Source organism: Drosophila ananassae, chromosome 3L (assembly GCF_017639315.1).
Source record: "Drosophila ananassae strain 14024-0371.13 chromosome 3L, ASM1763931v2, whole genome shotgun sequence".
NCBI classification, from domain to species: Eukaryota; Metazoa; Arthropoda; class Insecta; order Diptera; family Drosophilidae; genus Drosophila; species Drosophila ananassae.
In genome coordinates, this window is record NC_057929.1 from 14,575,607 (window position 1) to 14,594,459 (window position 18,853).

Below are 18,853 nucleotides of genomic sequence, written 5' to 3' on the forward strand. Positions count from 1 at the left end.
CTTTGCTTTGGGCATCTATTCGCGTGAAAGCGCTCGGACGAAAGCCACCACCCCATGGCCCCAGCAAGCAACTCCCTGAATCCCTAGTCCTCAAGTCCTACGCCCACTACACTCCAAGAAACAATGATCAGTAGTTGGATAAATTTTTTTTTTTTATTAGATTAGTTTATCCTTAATCTCCACAATGTAATCAAAGCCGCCACAAAACTCAGCCACTTTCATAACATTCAGCCTCACTTTGATTAGGCCTCGGGGCAGAATGACGGCCCAATCTGAGCTGTCGAGTTCCAGGTTTTTCAAATAGTGGTTTCCCTTCGGAATCGGGCACAGCTTTCCATCTTCGAAATCCACATCGGTGGTTACTCCTGTTACAAATGATTTTTTTATGAACCTCTGGTAGAAGTTGCGCAAGGTGGTGCAGACCGCCAATGGTGCAATCTCCAGGGGCATCTGCTTATAGCCAGCTCCAGCGGCGTTTGAGAAAACTTCCACCGAGATCTGATACTCGTTATCAAGATCCTCGAGAATGTCAATCGTACCGTTAATCAATCGTTTACGACCCACAAGCTTTAGATTGGGGACAAACACTTTGCCAGGATTATTGTTCACTGCGATACTTTTATAATCGTAGGTCTGACTCCAACTCTATTGGCATTGGAAAAGGATATTAAGTGGTCGTCAAGTTCCAATATCATTCTAACTCACTTCCACAGAACGGATCCAGGTCCAAATACCAAAAAAGTAAAGCGTGATTTTCAAAACATTCAACACCGACATTTTAAAATCTATTTTCCGACTGTTCTCGGGGCCAGATTATCTGTGGTTTTTATACACAAAATAATTATATATCTTTGATCTAGAACAACTGAAAATGTACTCAGTTACTTAATTCAGATTTGATCGAACTGGAAAGATGATAAAATCCATTGTTCAAGCACGTAATTTATTTTGATTTTAATTAAAAACTCTTGTCCTTGATCTCCACAACGAACTCCAAAAAGGCAACCCTCTCCCCTTTGTCCAACATCATCGGTCTCTCCTTGAGACCTCCTTGAGACCTCGGGGCAAGACAACGACTCAATCCTTCGTGTCAAACAGGACATTTTTCACGTAGTATTTTCCCTTGCGTACTGGACGTTCCAGGACAAAACAATTATAAATACAAAGGATAATCTACACAGATTCGAACAAACCATGCTCCGTTTTATATTTTACACTATTCTCGTTGAAGGTATCAGTGTTTTATTTGTGTAATATCCAGTTCACATTTTTCTATAAATGGGATTGATATAAACGATTTCATCTTTTGTCTCCGCCAATTTCATGTTTTGTTTCTCCGCCTACTTAAAATTATTAACTAGGAAATAGATATTTTTTGTCACGATTGCAAATAAAAAACCTAAATACGACACCCATGTTTTTCAATTCTTATTGCATAAGCTACTTTGTTTCCTAATTTTACTGTGAATAGTTTGTTATTATTTATTTATTTAACTATAATTTGATTCTTTTTGGCCTTCAACAGAAGACGTGGATCGTTTTTATATCGCACAAATATTTCGCTTTTGAAAACGTCGAACTTTCTCCGATTCGCATTATTCTGCTGCTCCCGCCAGGCAGGTCGGGCCTGCTTCCTCTGAAGGCCCCAGTGTCCTGTGAAAACTGGCGACAGGACATAGAACTTGTAGCCAGCAATGTGCATCTCATAAACCTAAAATGGACTATGTATTAAGTATCATATTTAAACAGATAAAGCAACTACTCACTTGAGAGTTTCTGGTAAACCCATAGCCCAGAAATCGTTCATCATGAGCTGGTACATTATCGACTGCCACATAAAATGGCTCATAAAGGAACTCAAAATTGGTAACGATATGGCTTACAGAGACCTCAGTTTCATTCGTGTTTGTAGACAACCATCTGAAAGGAAATTTATTAGCAAATAATAACCTTTTCCCATATTTGTCGCCACTTACTTGGAGAAATTCGTCGCGTACTGGTTGTAAATAAAAACTTTCTCATGAAAGGGCCTTGCTAAGCCTTTCTTTATCAGCCGCAGCAAGCCACTCTTGGAGCGTGGAAACATGGCTCGGATATCTATCTCAAATGTGGGAATAACATAGGCGCACAGTTTGGAACAGTTTGCTGTTCGAAAAAAGTGGTTCAGTTGCGGTACACTGTTGGTACTGGGAACGATGTCGATGTCCGTGAGAAAGACGTACTTCGTCTGACAGCCCTTGCGTGCCAAGTTTCTCATGTGATTCTGGGGATAGGTATTCCGTTGTCGCCACTGCAAAGTCTTTAGCGTGCGGAACTTCAGCAAAGCCTTCATGGTTCTGTCGGGATACTGACAGTCAAATTTCCCTTTCATATTGTATGGCACGGCCTCCACCCTAGGCAGCTTGTCGTAATCCCGGGGCACGAGTATATGAAAGGTTGCATTCTCTCGGATGTTGACAAAACACAAGCGCATATAGGTAACAAAGTACTGAAGGACAACGAACTCCTCGTGGCCGGCGGCAAATAGAGCCACTGACATCTTTCCCTGCCAATTGGCAGACACCTGGGGCAGAGAATTCAGCCGCTCCACCGAAGTCTGTGTGGCGAGACAAACATAATTGGCCTCCGAAGTGTCTGCATACTGCTCACCCAACAAGGCAAAGTCCTTGATCCTGTAAAGCTGCTGGTTGTCCCAGCGTCCATAGCTCAAGTCTACGTCATGGAACGCCATGGTGGCAGTATTGTTTAGGACTCCCCCCAAGCCATCCAAATTATTCAGCGGCTGCAGGAGTGCAAACGCAATATCCGAATGCTAGGGGCAATCCGGCGGGACTGCTGGCCGAGAAGATGATTCTGGTGCAGGACATTTGACAGGTGCATCTCCTGCAGGAGGATACACCTTGAAAAGCCAAAATATGTTTACGGACAAGAAGGCCAGGGCTATCTTAAGGGAACTGCAATTTGATATGTGGCACTGAAATGTGAAACATAACGGTTAAGGACTAAAAAGGAATTATATTTTTTAAATATTACCATTATTCGAGCAATACGAGTATCACAAAAAAAGATTAACAGGAAAACACAACCGTATAGCTTTTGTACGTTAAATTGTAGAGGTCCTTGCAGTGTGGCCGTATCTCACGAAATATCCTGTTAGTTAAACCCTTGAAAAAATACATAAGATAAACTTATTTTCAATTTATCTTAAAAATATGTAAAAAATTTTTAAAATCTTAAAAACTAAATGTCTTTCAGCTAATTTAAAACAATAAAATTATTTTTTCGAATATTTTTTGAAAAAAAGTGTCTAATGAATGTCTGAAACTTAAGAGATGAAATTTTAGTTTAAGTTTTAAGAAACCTTAAGATTATTTTAAAGTAAGAGCTATTTAATTCAATTCGATAGGTAATTCGTGCAAAATGCCCTTATGGATCGTTGTTGAATACTGTCCAAGCAAGTGGAAAAACGCCACTCTTTCACGTTGCCTAACACTTTTTTTGAACAAAAAACACTACATTATATACAAATATACATGTTGAAAACAGCGAGCTAATAAATCGGAAATAACATTTTCAATTAATATAAAAAGAAGTTTAATAACTTGCCTACGGAATTGCAAGTCTCTGAAATGGGCAACTGAGAATCTCAAAATCGAACACCAATCGAAGTGAACCTTCCAATCGAGCATACAGAAAAAACATCCATATGTATGAAATAACAATAATTAAGAACCTGTGTTGTTAATTTTACAATCTTAAAAAAAAATAAAGTAGCCGGCTGCATGCACAATGTATGTATGAGATGTGACTGCAAAAAATAATAAACCTTAAATTCCTGCTTGTAATTGTAGAGAAAAATCACGTCCCCGAATGTGCATATATAATTAAATTAGTATTTGCGTTTAATTCTGGGGTATTCCCATTTCTTTAGTTTGATCCTGACTCTCAAGGAGCTAGGAAAATAGTGCTATCCCCCTATTAAAAATAATTTTATTTGGAAACTCCGGCCCGGTTACGATTTCTGTATGTACTTGGACATCCGAGTATGTGTACTCGGATTGTATATGTACATTGTAAAAGGCAATTAGTAGGCAAATATTCTTCTTGGGCGTCTGATGTAAGACCGAGATCGTTCTTTTGGAGCTCGGAAGGTGTAAGCAGGTGCCATTAAGTGCGTATCACGATTTGCCGAAGCAATTAAGGGTCAGACGAGTGTTACACTTGTGTGTAAGTGCGTTGTATGTATGTGCGTGTAGGGGTGATTCTGATAAGTGTCAACAGTCAGGAATTTATCCAGTTCCTACTGAACTTTAGGTTGTGGTCATAAATAAAATTCCCATAAATGGAATAACAATATATCTTAAGTAATTAATATTTTATGCGTCCTATCATCCACAGGGATACGTCACAGACGAATATGGAGGATCCGAACCCAAATCCCAACTATGGTGTTGACCAAAGACTACAGAAGCCAGAGGTATGGCCCAATGTTAACGAGTTCCACGCCCCGATCATGTATCCGGACGATCCGAGGAGGTACTTCCACAATCCGCCGCCCCCCGCGAATCCCACAAATCCCATCGATGGACTCGTAGCTGCAGCCAATATGCAACCGCCCAAGATGCCAGACTACGGCCCAGAAACCGCACACATTCACCCAGCCCCGATCGATCCCAATGGCATGGCCCTGCCCGTGGAGCCTGTGACCAAGAACCCAAATGCACCAGCAGTACCTCCCTACGGTCACAAGCGAAAGAATGCCGCGGCGGTGGATGAGCAGACAGCTAGCAAGAAGATCGGTCTGACGGCGGCCGAGGAGAAGAAGAACAACCACCTCCGGAAGAACATTCGGGATGTGATGAACGAGAACAACCTGGACACCAACACGTTGGCAGCCCAGCGGGAGGAGTCTGAGCGATTGGCTCGAGTTGCTGGCCAACAGAAGTCAATGCGAGAAATCCACAAGCAAGTGGTGCACAAACAGTTCTTCCGAATCCTGCAGCTGGACGAGAGCGAGGGCATCGAGAGCTGTTCGATGGGAAGCAATGTGGCCGAACATCCACCCCCAGTCGAATTCCCCGAGGAGGAGATCGTCTCGGACACATGCGACGAATCCAACAGCAACAGTCACAGCAGCCTAAGCGGTAGCATCGAAGATGTGCTCCATAAGGAGGTCAGCGTTGAGCAGCCAAGCGAAGTAGTTACCATCGACGACAGCTCCGACGATGACTGCATACTCCTGTCGGAGGAGGAGGAAGAGGACGACGACGAAGACCTGATCGAGGACGATGCCACCAACAGCGGCATGCATGTCAAGGATGCGTACAATGTGCCCGACGAGAACGGGCAGGTGGTGGTCAACATGGCCCACCCTGAGGGCGAGGAGACCCTCTTTCTGGCTCCCCAGATTGCCAAGGTGATAAAGCCCCACCAGATTGGGGGCGTGCGGTTTCTCTATGACAACATAATCGAGTCCACGCGGAGGTACAACAAGTCGAGCGGCTTCGGCTGCATCCTAGCCCACTCGATGGGCCTGGGCAAGACGTTGCAGGTGGTTTCCTTCTGTGATATCTTCCTGAGGCACACCTCGGCGAAGACGGTGCTCTGCGTGATGCCGATCAACACGCTACAGAACTGGCTCAGTGAGTTCAACATGTGGATTCCGCGCTACTCCGCTGACAGCAACGTGCGCCCGCGCAACTTTGACATTTATGTGCTGAACGACCAACAGAAAACGCTGACAGCACGCGCGAAGGTGATCCTAAACTGGGTGCACGAAGGCGGAGTACTCCTGATTGGCTACGAGCTCTTCCGCTTGCTGGCACTGAAGCTGGTAAAGACACGGAAGCGCAAGGGCAGCATCGTACGGCCGGATGGCATGGACTCCAGCAGTGATCTCATGAACCTTGTGTTCGAAGCCCTGGTCAAGCCGGGACCCGATCTGGTCATCTGTGACGAGGGGCATCGCATCAAAAACTCACATGCCGGAATCTCCCTGGCTCTCAAGCAGATCAGAACTCGCCGTCGTATCGTCCTCACCGGCTATCCACTGCAGAACAATCTCCTAGAGTACTGGTGCATGGTGGACTTTGTGCGGCCTAACTATCTTGGCACCCGAACAGAGTTCTGCAACATGTTCGAGCGGCCCATCCAGAACGGTCAGTGCGTAGACTCCACGCCGGACGATATCAAACTCATGCGTTACCGCGCACACGTTCTGCACTCGCTGCTCCTGGGATTTGTGCAGCGACGTTCGCACACCGTTCTGCAGAGCACTCTGCCCCAAAAGTACGAGTACGTCATTTTGGTTCGCATGACGGCCTTCCAGCGAAAGCTGTACGACACCTTCATGACGGACGTGGTGCGGACGAAGGCCTTTCCCAATCCCCTCAAAGCTTTCGCCGTTTGTTGCAAGATCTGGAACCATCCGGATGTTCTTTATAACTTTCTGAAAAAATGTGAGACTGATTTAGATTTAGAGATCGACGAAGAGCTGCCTAAAGGAACGCCTACTCCGACTGTCGAGCCCACTCCAGATCCTTCCATTAGCATGGCTTCGCCTGTGGCGGAGAAGAAGCCAAACGGAGCCGGCGAGCCGGTTCACAGCATCGACAACCTACCCAAAGCCGAGAATCAAACCCTGTTCAATCTAACGGCATCATCCGATCTTAGTGCAAAATATTTAAACAAAAGGTGAGTATTCTAGTACTGGCTGGCTCTGGATCATTAACATTCTTTCCTTTTTGCAGCCCTAGTTTCTATGAGGAAAAGTCAGAGCCTCTCAGCTACGGATCGTTCAGTTCTGAAAGCAAGAACAACTACTGGATGGACTCCAGTATCCTGCCTAAACCGGGATGTGTTGAAGTCAAGCAGACGGATACCTCAATGTCGAATAACTTCGAGAGTATTACCGGATCCTCGGAAATCGTGGATCTGGACACAAATGAAATAAAAACCGTTGAGACGAACATCCAACCGTCCGTCTGTTCCACCAATCCCATCGACAATGAGTGCAATACCAATAAGCCAAGCGAGTGGAACGCCACAGGTATTAAGAACGCTGTAGCAGAACCGTTTAAAAAGCTGCTGAAGAGTAAGCGCAACGACGAGTTCTCGTGCGCGTGGGCCGTCGACCTAATGAAGAACTATGTGTCCGGCCTGATATCGAATTCGCCGAAGATGGAAATATTCTTCTGTATTCTGAAGGAGAGCATGCATTTAGGAGATCGTATATTGTTGTTTAGCCAAAGTTTATTAACCTTAAATTTACTCGAAGGATATCTAAAGTCTAGTTACGTTCCTGGTAGCAATCAATTCTGGACCCGAAATGTTTCATACTTTCGTAAGTATTAAACAATGTATAAGATATGTTCCGTTTAATAGTCTTTTGTTATTTTTACAGGATTGGATGGCTCGACCTCCTCGCAGGAAAGAGAAAGGCTAGTCAACGAATTCAATGCAAATACTAGCGTTAAGCTGTTTTTAATATCCACAAGAGCGGGCTCACTGGGAATCAACCTGACGGGGGCGAACCGTGTTATAATATTCGACGCCAGTTGGAACCCTTGCCACGATACCCAGGCTGTATATAGGATATATAGGTGAGTCTATACTTCAGGGAGCAGTATTGCATTGTGATGAACCTCCGTTTCATTTCAGATATGGCCAAACTAAGCCGTGCTTTGTATATAGAATTGTAATGGATAAATGCTTAGAGAAGAAGATCTACGACAGACAAATCAAAAAGCAGGGAATGTCCGATCGCATCGTCGATGAGTGCAATCCCGAGGCTCATCTATCGATGAAGGACATCACGAATCTGTGTCACGACTACGACTCCGATGAGGAAACTCACGAGGATCGCGACAAAATTGCTGATGAGTCTAGTAAGTCGAGCAAGCCCAGCTCGCCGGTAACTGAGCAAACTAAGCTGACGGACGAGCCAAATGCGTCACCAAATGAGACAAACAAAGCGAGTGAGGAGCCGAACAAGCCACCTGACGAGAAAGACGAGTCGAGTGATGAGTCCAAAGCACAAAACGGCACCTTGGAAGTGCCAGCTAAGAAGGAGAAAGAGGAAGCCCCTGCCAACATCGTTCATGCCGACTCCATAATCAATATCATACTCGATCTGCACAGGCATTGTGTGACGAAGGAGCCGTTCCTGCACGAAAGCCTGTTGGTGGACCAAAAAGACAGAAAGCTATCACAGGCGGAGAAGAGACAGGCGCACCGGAGCTATGAACTGGAGAAGAAGGCTTCCGTCAATCAGAGGTTCACCTATGCTCCCGCTAAAATGCATTATAAGATTGTTAACAACGATGGTACTGTAATCACCAAGCCTATCAACCCGGTATGAAATATTTAGAGTATAGTTTGTAATAGAAACTGAATATTTATTTTTGTATTCTCCAGCAGGTAAGGCCCAACACTGCAGTTTCGAGCGGAGGACGCACCACTCGCTGGATTCCAGCTGATGTCTGGCAACGGCAAGGAATGACGGCTCAGGAAATGACCCTACCACTTGGTATGTTCCCACACCACACCTATGGGAAATACATATTGTAATCTTCTTACTTTTTAGATGTTGTCATTCCCACCAATTCGGCCGACAAGGCCAACATCATTCTCAAGGCAGGCCAAAGGGTTATGGTCCTGAAGTCAACTAAAGGCATATACATGCAACTGGACAGTGGAAAGATTATAGCTATAAGGACCACAGCAAAAACAGAAGCCGAGAAAGCAAACAAGGACGATGTGATTGACATAACATCCGACTGTGACACCGATACGGCTAAGCCGCAAACGCCAGAACCTGGTAAGAAGGTTGACTATGGAGTTTAGTCAAGATATCAATGTATGTTTTTTGTAGATAACGTCAAAGATCTGACAGGCGACGACGAACCACATATCGTGAATACTAAAGAAGCTCCCGTTGGCCGCTCTGAAATGCCTTCGAAAGACAGAAAGCCCGCAGAAAACATTCAGCATTATAAGACCCAAACGCAACCAAATAGTACTTTAGGAAATCCATCAAATCCGCATCAGATGCCTTGCGACATGAACTACCCGCAGCCGTCGCAACAGCAACAACAGCCGCCGCCGCAACAGCAACAACCGCAGCAGCAGCAGCCACAACAACCACCACCACAGCCACCACCGCAAGGATACAAACATCAGAATCCAGAAGGTTATAACAACTCCAATAGTATGCAGCCCAATGTGCCACTATCCGGTCCACATCCGGTAGCTCCTAACAGCGAAGCACCGGCGGACAGCTCCTACTTCCAGCCCAAGCCATTTCAGCACTCCTATCCGCCCCAATACTACGACTATTATGACAATAAGCACAAGCCCACGCCACCTGCTTCCGGCTATCACATTAACAACTATAGCTCCTACGGAAACCTGAACTTCACACCGTACCATTCCAATCTGCATCCGCCCTCGGGCTATATCGGTGCTGCTCCCTCATCGTACGTGAATTCGAATGTCTTTCCCCGACAACACTGGAGTTCGGTGGTGAATGCACCGGCGTCAAACGAGCCTATTCGACAGCCATCGTACCTCGGTAGTACTTACCCCATAAACGAGTGGTCGTCGCAATAGCGACTGTAAATAGACTATGGTCCAACATCTCCACATGTCCAGTTAAGTGCGAGGCCACTTTATCGAGCTCAAATATACTCAGACTTACACATATTTAATCCTCTTATGTGGGTTATTGTTTATTGATTATTATTCTCTTTTTTTTATAAAATGTATAGAAAAATGTTGATTGTTTTTGCATTTTTTTTTACATTTCAAAATGTACTCAAAGAGCGCCTATTAATTTTAAAATTGTATTTATTACATGATATTTTGAATAAGAACAAAAGTATAAAGAAATCATCATTAAACTAGACAATTAAAACGATCATCGATGTGATCAATAAACCACACAATGCTTCCTATACTTATGATATTTCTATTTTAACAATGATGATGTCCTTGTAGAAGTCCCATTCAAATCATTTTTCCTAGCAATGGTTTAGCACTTGTGGTTTAGGTGTTTCCTTAACTGGACAAAACAGAGCTCGGCCTTTATTCCTTACCACTAATTTCCAATTAATTTATTTATTTGAATAATAATATAGTGAATTCTCTTTAAAGTTAAAACCCATTATGAACTACGTTTAGGTTATTAGTTTCGATTCTGGAAAGAAATAAACGAAATCTAATTAAATAAATATTCATAGCTCGTAAAGTACTTTTTAAGCAATCCTTCTACCACCCAGCTGTATTTAATTTAGAAGCCCACAAATAGAAAAACTCATACGGAATAACATTCGAAAATTGGTCTCTTTTTTGGTTACGGGTGTACCTTAGCCCGATATTGAAAAGATAAACTAAAACAAGAAAAAAACATTGACATTAGTCTAGATAATAGCACATTCGAAATAATTAACAAGCTTTGATTAAACAATGTTAGATCTAAGAAATAAAGTAAAAGTATTAAACAAGACAGTCTTTACTTTCTTTTGAGTAAGATGGAACATCCTGATCCTTTACTAACGGAGGCTATACTTCATCTTAATTCGTACAACTTCAAAAAAACTCAAATTGAATTTATGAATTGACGTCATATTTATTTATTTACAGCACACATTCATATACAAATCATAGTCAATACAATAACATATAAAATGTGCGTATCTATTATCTGCGAATAGAACCGTTTAGGGGTAAGTAGGGAGAATACGTGGGTGGATACATCGGATTGGAGGGTGTGGCCCGCTGCAGGACACAGGCGTCCGGGTACTGAGATTGCATGTTCATCATCTGCATTGGGATCTGTGAGTTGGTGTACTCGGTGCCGGAGCTGTAGCTGCCGGTCGGCGGTGACTGCTGCGGCGACATCCGATAGCTATTGATGGCCCCATAGGGAGCCATCAGGTTCGGGCTGATGTGGACATTGGCGGTAGTGCGATTGTTGTTGCTACCGCCCATGGGCGCCGAGGTGTGTTGCACGGGTGCCGAGGGCGTATTCCGAGTGGGGTTCCGGCTCGTGTTCTGGGCAGAAGCTATCGGTGCAATGTTCATATTTCCCGAGTAGTACTTGTGATACTGCAACGGCGCCACCTGCGTCTGCAGCATGTTGGGCGGCGTCGAAATGTTTCGGTTCTGCATCAGCAGATGCGGGGGCGGCGTCATCGAGTTGGGTGGAATGGGGTGGTGGGGCGAGGGCGCCAGATTAACCTGAGCGCCCGGCGACGTATTACACGGCTGTGTCTCCAAGCAATTAGTGAGCTGTTGCAGCTTGGACAAGCTGCACAGGTTTCCGGCTAACGTAGCTGTGGCCCCAGCGCTATTACTCGCCGATATGGTTTCCTGGCCCGCAGTCTGCCGTTGGTCGTTGTTGCCCGCCGGCGAGGGCCCACCCAGCGAACTGGTGACTGGAACCCGAGGAGAGTTCTCCGAAGCGGGCATATTGTTTTGCAAATAGAAGTTGTTCACGGCACACGCCGATGCTGGCTGCTCGATCCGCTGATGGGTGTTGGCCAGAGAATGCACGGAACTGTTTAGCGACATCCTCTGCTGGATTCCGACAATGTCGTAGTTTGAGGGATTGGCCGAGAAATTCTGGCTGATCTGCGGAATCGGCACATAGTCGATGGGTTGCATATTCTGCTGGTGGCCGTGCTGGGAGAACTGCAGATTGTGCAGAGACTCCTGGTGCGATTTGGAAATGTTCGCCGCGGTTCCGCCCTGTGGAATCTGGTGGTGGGCATTCGTGGTTGTCGTCGCCGAGGCTGTATTCTTCGCATCGCGTTGCTGGGAGGTGTTGCCGCTGCGAATCTGCTTGGGTGTGGTGGCTCGATGTGAGGGTGTCGGCGAACTGACGGCGATGTCAGCCTGAAAGAGAAATAAGAAAGGATTAATAAAGCGATTCTTAGGAGGGATCATCTTAAGACCACATTACCTGCGCATTCAGCTTCCTGCTCTGGTGCTGGTGCTGGGCATTGTTCAGAAGATTGATGTTGGGCGACCCCTCGGCCGCCACTAGATTCATGTTTAGATTATTCTGCTGCTGGATATGCGAGTTCTGGATGGACATGTGCATGGGCGTGGTGGCCGGCTGGTTCTGCATGGAGCAGTCCGAGAACTGGCGGTGCGGCTGGTGCATGTGCACATTCGAGGTGGCTGCGATTTCCTGGGTGCCGTGGGCGATAGCAGTTCCAATGTTCGCCGGCGAGTCTATGTTTATCTGCGCACTGATCCCGCAGTCATAGTGCTGCATCGCCGCGTTTGCAGTGGTCTCCGAGCTGTATACGAGATTGGGATTGACGTCCGCCTGGCCGCTGGCCACCTGCAGATTCGCGTGCTGCGCCGCAGTGGCATGGATGTTCTGATGGCCGATCTTGTTGAGCTTGCCAGCGGCGGCACTCACTCCATGCTCCGATTTCTGCTTGGCCGCCACTGATGCCGCCTGAGCATTCACAGAATTGGGATGCAGAACAGCCGAATCGGCATTGCCCTGCCGACCCACTGCATTCTGGGCATTGGCCAGGGACTTCATCTGCTGGGCCTGCTTCTGCTGGGTGGCACACTTCGGGTTGTAGATCGCCGCCTGGTTGTTGGCCGCATACTCATTGCAGTGCTGGACGTGGGCGTCCTCGCGCGCCGTACTGACCACATTGCTGACCTTCAGCTGCTCCTCCTTCTTGCTGTTGCCGCTGGCCTTGCGCTCCACCTTGTGCTTCTCCTTGGTCTGGTGCATCTGGTGGTGGGCATGCTGCATGGCCAGATTCGCGGATTGGTACAGATTCTGGGTGAAGTTGTGCGTGTAGGCCATGGTCGTGGCCAGGTCCTTGTGGAACTGCTTCTGCCCCTTCTGCGCGGCGGGGTCCAGATGGGACAGATTGTAGCCGTAGTAGTCCCACTGCCAGTACTGCGAGGAGTGGTGGTAGTTGGGCATCTGGTTGATGGGGAACTGGGACTGGATCGAGTTCTGCAACTGGGCGTGCTCATTGCCCTTCAATTGAATCTTCTCGCGATGAGGATGAACTGGTGCCGGTGTACGCGTGTTTGGCTTCTCCTCCTCCTTAACCTGCACCAGCTGATCCGGCTTAACCAGAGCCTTTTCCGGAGCCATCTTCATTTTAGGAGTCTCCATTTTCTTCTCGCCCGTGTTGAGTTCGGGCTTCACCACCGGCACCTCCGGCTGAAGTTTCTTAATAGTTTTTTCCTTGATGTCAGTGGCTTCTTTAAAAGCGGAGGGCTCTGTTTTGTCTGGGGTTATTCTTTCCTTCGGAGGCATCTGCTGCTTGGGAGGCTCCACGGGGTTAGGAACTTCGGCATGGCTCACTTGCGGATGTTGCGGAGGAGCCTCAACCTTCTTAGCCGGCTCACTATCGATCGGCTTTTGAGGAATTTCATTAGTTGGGACAGGGACCGCTTCCTTAGGCTTCTCATCCTGGACAGGCTTTGCTGAAGGATGTTGCTGAGGCGTCTCGGTCGGTGGCCTCTGCACTGCGAACGCCGCCGAATCCGGAGACTTCTTCAAATAGTTCAAGTCCGGCTCGATTTTCTTCTCTTCCACGGACTGGGGACTGAGGGTCTCCGTTTTCGGAGTGGCTACTGGAACAACTGAAGGCTGTGGAGTTGGAGCAGCGACAGGGACTTCCACCTTTTCGGGTTGAGGCTTCTCGGGACTCTTGGGTTTCGGTTTGTTTTCGGGCGCCTCCAGCGGCTTGACCTCTTGCATCTCCACCTCCCTAACAGGTTCCTTGACCTCTGGGACAGTTGGGTCCTGCTTCTCTGGATTACCGTACTTGACTTCATCGGAATTGAAGGCTGAGACGTCGGGGAAAACGGTCTTCTTGGTTTTCTTGGCCACAGCATCGAGCACTTGCTCAGTCTTGCTGCTGGCTTCACCGTCATTTTTTGAAGCCTCCGAGTTCTTAACTGGGCTCTCCTTCGGCGACTCCTTGGCCGGTTCCTTGGCAGGACTGATGGCCGGAGTGTCGGCCGGCTCTGCTGTGGGATTACATCCGTGGAATTGCATGTCCTCCGAGCGCTTGCCATTCGACTGTTTTCCCCTCAATTTGGGCACAATGTTAACCGGCTTGTCCACGTGCTCCTTTTCCGCCACACTTTTCCGGACCTCTGCACTAGAAGCGGCTTCCTCCAGTTTAGGAGTCGTCTCCTTGTCTGCAGTTTCCGATGCAGTTGACATATTCGGATTCGGGTCACACGGACTGCTCTCCTGGGTGCGATCAAAGTGCTTGCGTTTGTTGGTGTGAGGAATCACGTCGTTCCGCTTAGCTAGTCGTTGAGCCCGTTTGGTGAGATGCTCGGAGAGCTCCTTGGAGGACTTGCAGTCCGAAGAGTCGGACTGCTCACCCAGAGACTGGTCGTGAAACTCATTGGCCAGCTGAACCGGGTTTTGCTTTGATTTTTTCGACTCATTCGAAGCTGACCTCAAGAAGTCCTCGGGAAAGGCGCGCTTGCGATGGTTCTCCCTTTCCTCTGCCACTCTTTCAGAGCTCATGCTCTTTGCAGGCACCTCACCGCAGTCCTGACTCATCTTCGGACTGGTGGTGGAGTTCGGCTTTGGAGCCAGTTTGGCCTCTTCCTTGGAATCGTTGAAATCAGAATGGCTTTCGGTTTGGTTGTTAAGGTATTCCCGATTAGAAATGGGCTTGATGATGTTGGGCAACTTGGACGCCGACAGGAGCGGACTCCAGCGCAGGCAGTCGGGCTCTATGATGATGCGCGACTTGCTGTTCGCCATCTTGTTGTGGTGCTGGGCCACCTTCTTCCAATCGATTTTGACATTAATCTGATACCGGATGTCTCCGTCGTTCTTCCGCAACTTGATGAAGTTCAGCAGCTCGAAGGCCAAGGCAATGTCGGAGATAGCCAGCCCGGTTTTGATGGCAATGTCCTTGAATGTGATCTTCTTCTGGTTGCGGTACTTGTACAAGTACTCGAGCACCACCGACTTCCAGTACGAGAAGTAGGAGAGGCGGCCCAGGTCTGACAGCGGCTTCTCCGGTGTTCCCAGCTGACCTTCCTCGCGGCTCAGCAGGTAACTAAAGTCGATCAGGAACCTCCCGTAGCCCTGCCTCTGGTACTGGGGCATGGTCAGAATACAGGACACATTGTACTTTTGGGTGCAGTGCTTCTCCTTCGAAAAGTAGCCAACCAGGTGGCAGCCGCTCTGGTCATTCTTCGTCAAAATGTAGAAGAGGAAGGGCTCTACGTCGTAGTACAGGGTCTTGTGGTCAAGAAAGAACTTGGCCAGTAGGCACAGGTTCTGGCAATAGATCTTATTCACGTTCCCATCGACCTCGAAAACAGAAATGTTTCCCTGACGAAAGATCTCTGTGCCCGGCGGCTGCTTCCAAATGCACTTGTTCTGATGCCTGTCCAGCACAGAGCGACTCTTCGTATACTTCAGGCAGAACTCGCACAAGAACAGCTTCACCAACCTGGCGTACTCCTGCGGAAAGGGACTCGAGTACCAGGTTTCGATGTCCCACTTTCCGATTTGTATCGACTTGGGACTCTGAGTGTTCTGTCCGGGTTTGAGGTTTACGTCGTTCACCTTCTCGATGTGGTTGTTGGACATTTGAACGACAGCCTTGTGGAGAATCTCCTGATACAGTTCCACATCCGTTGCCGTCACTCCCGGCGGCAAGGGTTGGTTTTCGAAGGGATTGGCGCGCTTCATGTTCTCCAGATCTTCGTCTGGATTCGTTTCGGGCTTCTCGCCGGGATCGGCGTCGCTTTTGGTCTCCCGGCAGCGTTCAATTTCCTCCAACATGTGTACCTTCATGACTGTCTCCTCAGTGAGGTACGGAATGTCATCTTCGCACTTTTCGTACGTTGTTCCTGCCTGCAGCGGCATGCTCTTCAAAGGAATAATCTTTTTCTTCTGGCCATTGGCGTTTTGTCGCCGTATGGTCATGCCGCCAGTAGGTGCAGTGGTGGTGCTCTTGTCGGGAGTCGACGTAACAGGGGTGCTCTTTTGTGCCCGACTGGCAGCCGGCGATGTGGAATATGACTCCGATTGGGGCATGGTGTAGCCGATGCTCTTGTTGTTGGCATTATTCTTGGACTTGACGAATATATCGATGGGGTTTTTTGCCACTGCGGCAAACCCCCACTTCTCATTGGTCACCTCGCTGGTGTCCGGCGAGCTGAGGCCGCGATTGGCAGCTAGCTTCGCACAGCTCTGCTTTTCGTTGGCGAATATCTTGCCCTTCAGGGTGCTGCGATCGGTGTCGTAGTCTTCCTCGTCGTTTTCGTCATCACATTCTGAACTGTCGCTGGAACTCTCACTGGAATCCGAGTCGGAGCTGGACGAAGTGCACGAGTCCGAGGATGTACTCTCGTCCTGATCATTGTCGCCTCTGTTCCTGTCGTCGTCATCATCGTCATCGTCCTCGCTTTCGCTCGACGAACTGGATGAGGAGAGATCCGAGAAAGTGCGCTTCCTGTTCTCCTGGCTAGCAAGGTAGCCTCCCTGTAATACCTGTGTTTTCTTCTGCTTGCTGGGGAACTCGTACTGATCTTCACTGGTTGCTGATTTCCTTGAGTTCAAGCCCGCCGGAGCTTTCCTCCTCTGGCCATTGCCGTCGTTATAAACGCAAAGCTTTGAGGTCGATGGACTCTCGCTCTCCTTCTTAATGAGTTGACGCTTATTGGGTGCATATCTCTCCGATGCAGTCATCCTGAAAATGAACACTTCGTTTAGAAAACTGTCTTGGATTCAAAATTAAATAAAAACTTTACCTGTCATTTCCCATTTCCATTTTTATTCTTGAGTTATCTCTTTTGATTAGTTTTGAAGTGTCTATGTTCTGTTTTGAGCACGACTTGCATCTGGGGAAGATGAAAGGTTAATTCGGATCTATAATCTTCCATACAAACATACCTATATGGATGCTTGGGCTTCTTGTCTGGTATGGTATCGAGACACGTCAGATGGAAGTGATCCTTGCACACGAAACACTGCAGCAGGCATGGACCGCGGTTGCGCATCTTACAGACCACACAGTCGGCGCAGTTCTGGCATTCCCAGATCGTGCCCTTGGTGACGAGCATGTAGAGCAGCACATAGGACTGAGACTTGCATTTGCCGGCGATGTTGGCGCACGTGGTGTGCAGGGATATTCCGCACTGCTTGCATGAACTCAGCGGTTCCGGAATGCCGTTCAGGTTCTTCTGAGCGTTGCCGGAACAATGGGTGCAGGAGTCTTCGCCCTTGATGACCACATCAGCGGCCGGGGCGCATTTTCGAGGAGATGTAAGGGATTTCCCCTTCTTGTAGAGCTTCCCTTCTTGAATCAAAAAGCCAGCGTCCACTGCCTTTTTAATGGATGCCTTGATTACGGCTTTGAAGTCGACATTGGGCGACAGGTCGATGCAGTTGAACTTCTGGATGTAGTTCTCTATGCTCTTGATGGTGGAGCCCTCGCATTCACCCAGATCATGCACCGCCTTGGCCACCATCTTGTACAGGTTGGTGGTCTTGTCCACCTTAATGCGGCGCTTGGCCATTGGAGCCTTGTAGGAGTGCAGTCCCTTGTTGTACACCTTTATCACGGCCCCCGACTCGACGGCCTTCTCCAGCTTCTCGGCGACGATGTCCTCGTGGAACTTGTGGTGGGTGCCGATGGCCTGGCAAATCCTCTGCACGGAGGGCCTCTGCTTCTGGGACCGGATTTTGGATATGGCCTCCAGAATCCACTGTTTCCACGTGTCCATGCTTATGTCGTGGGCAGACTCCCTCATCATGGTTCACTAAAACGAAAGGGAATTTTTAATTTCGAAATAAAATATCTAAGAGGACATTATATTCTCCGAAATTCCACGAATATACATGCGGACCGTGTCCAATTATTTAAGATACACGTTGCTAAAGTACTCCCAATCTTATTTTTGTGGTTCGTCTGCAGAAGAAAGTATCTGAGAAGTTCGTATCTTATACCTAGGCGGGGTGTTTGTGTGCTATAGAAATAATTCTTCGTACGCTTGACTTGCAGCCTAGAATCTATAGTAGGCTGTGAGAATTCGACTCCACTTTGCCAATATTACACGGGAGCCTGGCACAGTCGACGCTCGGAGCTCGGATGATACCCCCCATCTTCAGAAACTTTCAGGAATCACATTTCTCAAACAAACAAACAAATCAAACATTTCCCTGCATAGAAACGCAAAGTAGTTGCATATTTTTTATATTCGTATCCGCTTAGCAAAACTATTCACTACCACAGCATACACATTATTTAGATACATATGCAGGCGAGTATGCTAATATGTACATACATTTGTATTCGGAACTGGCGTGAGAGTAATGGCGGACGTATTCCAAGTGAATGTATCTCAAGTCCGCATCAGCAGATCGGATCTGAACGCATCTGGGTGCATTTATTGGTTGCGAACAATAACAAATATTAATTTTGCAATAAAGTTTGATCTACCGAGTATTAGAAGGCTTTATTATGGCTCTATCTACACGACGCCACAACAAAAACGCGCGATGTTTGCGCAATGTTAGGCGTTGGGAACGAGTGGAATGGAACAAAAAGGGCAGATTTTTAGAACGTTATTTTGAATGTAATATCTAAATTATAATACTATTTATAATCAATGAATAAGAAATATTTCAATTTATTAGTTTTTGTCTATTTTATTAAGCAAATAATTCGTTAAAAAGTGAAAAACTTAACAAAACTTAATCAAAACAATGATCTTAATCGGTATATCAATGATTTTAAAATACTATACATTTTTCAGATTCTTATTCTTGTACAGATACCGATTTGTTTTGTTGGTATACCTGTGGAATATAGTCGGCCGA

General features: G+C 47.2%; 4 protein-coding genes across 8 annotated transcripts; 1 reads left to right on the top strand and 3 right to left on the bottom strand.

Moving 5' to 3' along the window:
- Positions 1-139: 139 nt before the first annotated feature.
- On the bottom strand, positions 140-801 carry LOC6502513. Its single transcript, XM_001960648.4, has 2 exons — positions 706-801; positions 140-645 (listed from the first exon to the last, which is right to left on the bottom strand). The coding sequence occupies exons 1-2, from the start codon at positions 775-777 to the stop codon at positions 157-159; spliced, it is 561 nt and encodes a 186-aa protein (XP_001960684.2). The 5' UTR covers positions 778-801; the 3' UTR covers positions 140-156.
- An 88-nt stretch (positions 802-889) lies between these two features.
- On the bottom strand, positions 890-3,184 carry LOC6494237 (beta-1,4-glucuronyltransferase 1). Of its 2 annotated transcripts, XR_004309946.2 has the most exons (5): positions 3,034-3,184; positions 1,977-2,974; positions 1,767-1,920; positions 1,194-1,711; positions 890-1,130 (listed from the first exon to the last, which is right to left on the bottom strand). XR_004309946.2 is itself a non-coding variant. In XM_001960649.4 (4 exons), exons 2-4 carry the CDS (start codon positions 2,729-2,731, stop codon positions 1,487-1,489), a joined length of 1,134 nt encoding a protein of 377 aa, XP_001960685.1. In that variant the 5' UTR covers positions 2,732-2,974; positions 3,034-3,184; the 3' UTR covers positions 890-1,486. The 2 variants fall into 2 exon arrangements, 1 of the variants encoding a protein (XP_001960685.1); XM_001960649.4 differs by having other exon boundaries at positions 890-1,711.
- A 265-nt stretch (positions 3,185-3,449) lies between these two features.
- LOC6496317 (helicase ARIP4) lies at positions 3,450-10,504 on the top strand. 4 transcript variants are annotated; one of them, XM_014908271.3, is made up of 8 exons: positions 3,450-3,791; positions 4,399-6,693; positions 6,750-7,342; positions 7,403-7,601; positions 7,660-8,353; positions 8,416-8,527; positions 8,585-8,818; positions 8,873-10,504. In XM_014908271.3, coding segments are annotated over exons 1-8 (4,866 nt in total). In that variant the 5' UTR covers positions 3,450-3,789; the 3' UTR covers positions 9,610-10,504. The 4 variants fall into 4 exon arrangements, with proteins under 4 accessions (XP_014763757.1, XP_014763756.1, XP_032307131.1 ...); XM_014908270.3 differs by having other exon boundaries at positions 3,450-3,708; XM_032451240.2 differs by lacking the exon at positions 3,450-3,791 and adding an exon at positions 4,234-4,314.
- A 103-nt stretch (positions 10,505-10,607) lies between these two features.
- Positions 10,608-18,582, bottom strand: LOC6494236 (histone acetyltransferase KAT6B). The gene is made up of 5 exons (XM_001960651.4): positions 18,319-18,582; positions 16,925-17,793; positions 16,783-16,872; positions 11,963-16,721; positions 10,608-11,895 (listed from the first exon to the last, which is right to left on the bottom strand). Exons 2-5 carry the CDS (start codon positions 17,785-17,787, stop codon positions 10,699-10,701), a joined length of 6,909 nt encoding a protein of 2,302 aa, XP_001960687.1. The 5' UTR covers positions 17,788-17,793; positions 18,319-18,582; the 3' UTR covers positions 10,608-10,698.
- Between the last annotated feature and the right edge of the window lie 271 nt (positions 18,583-18,853).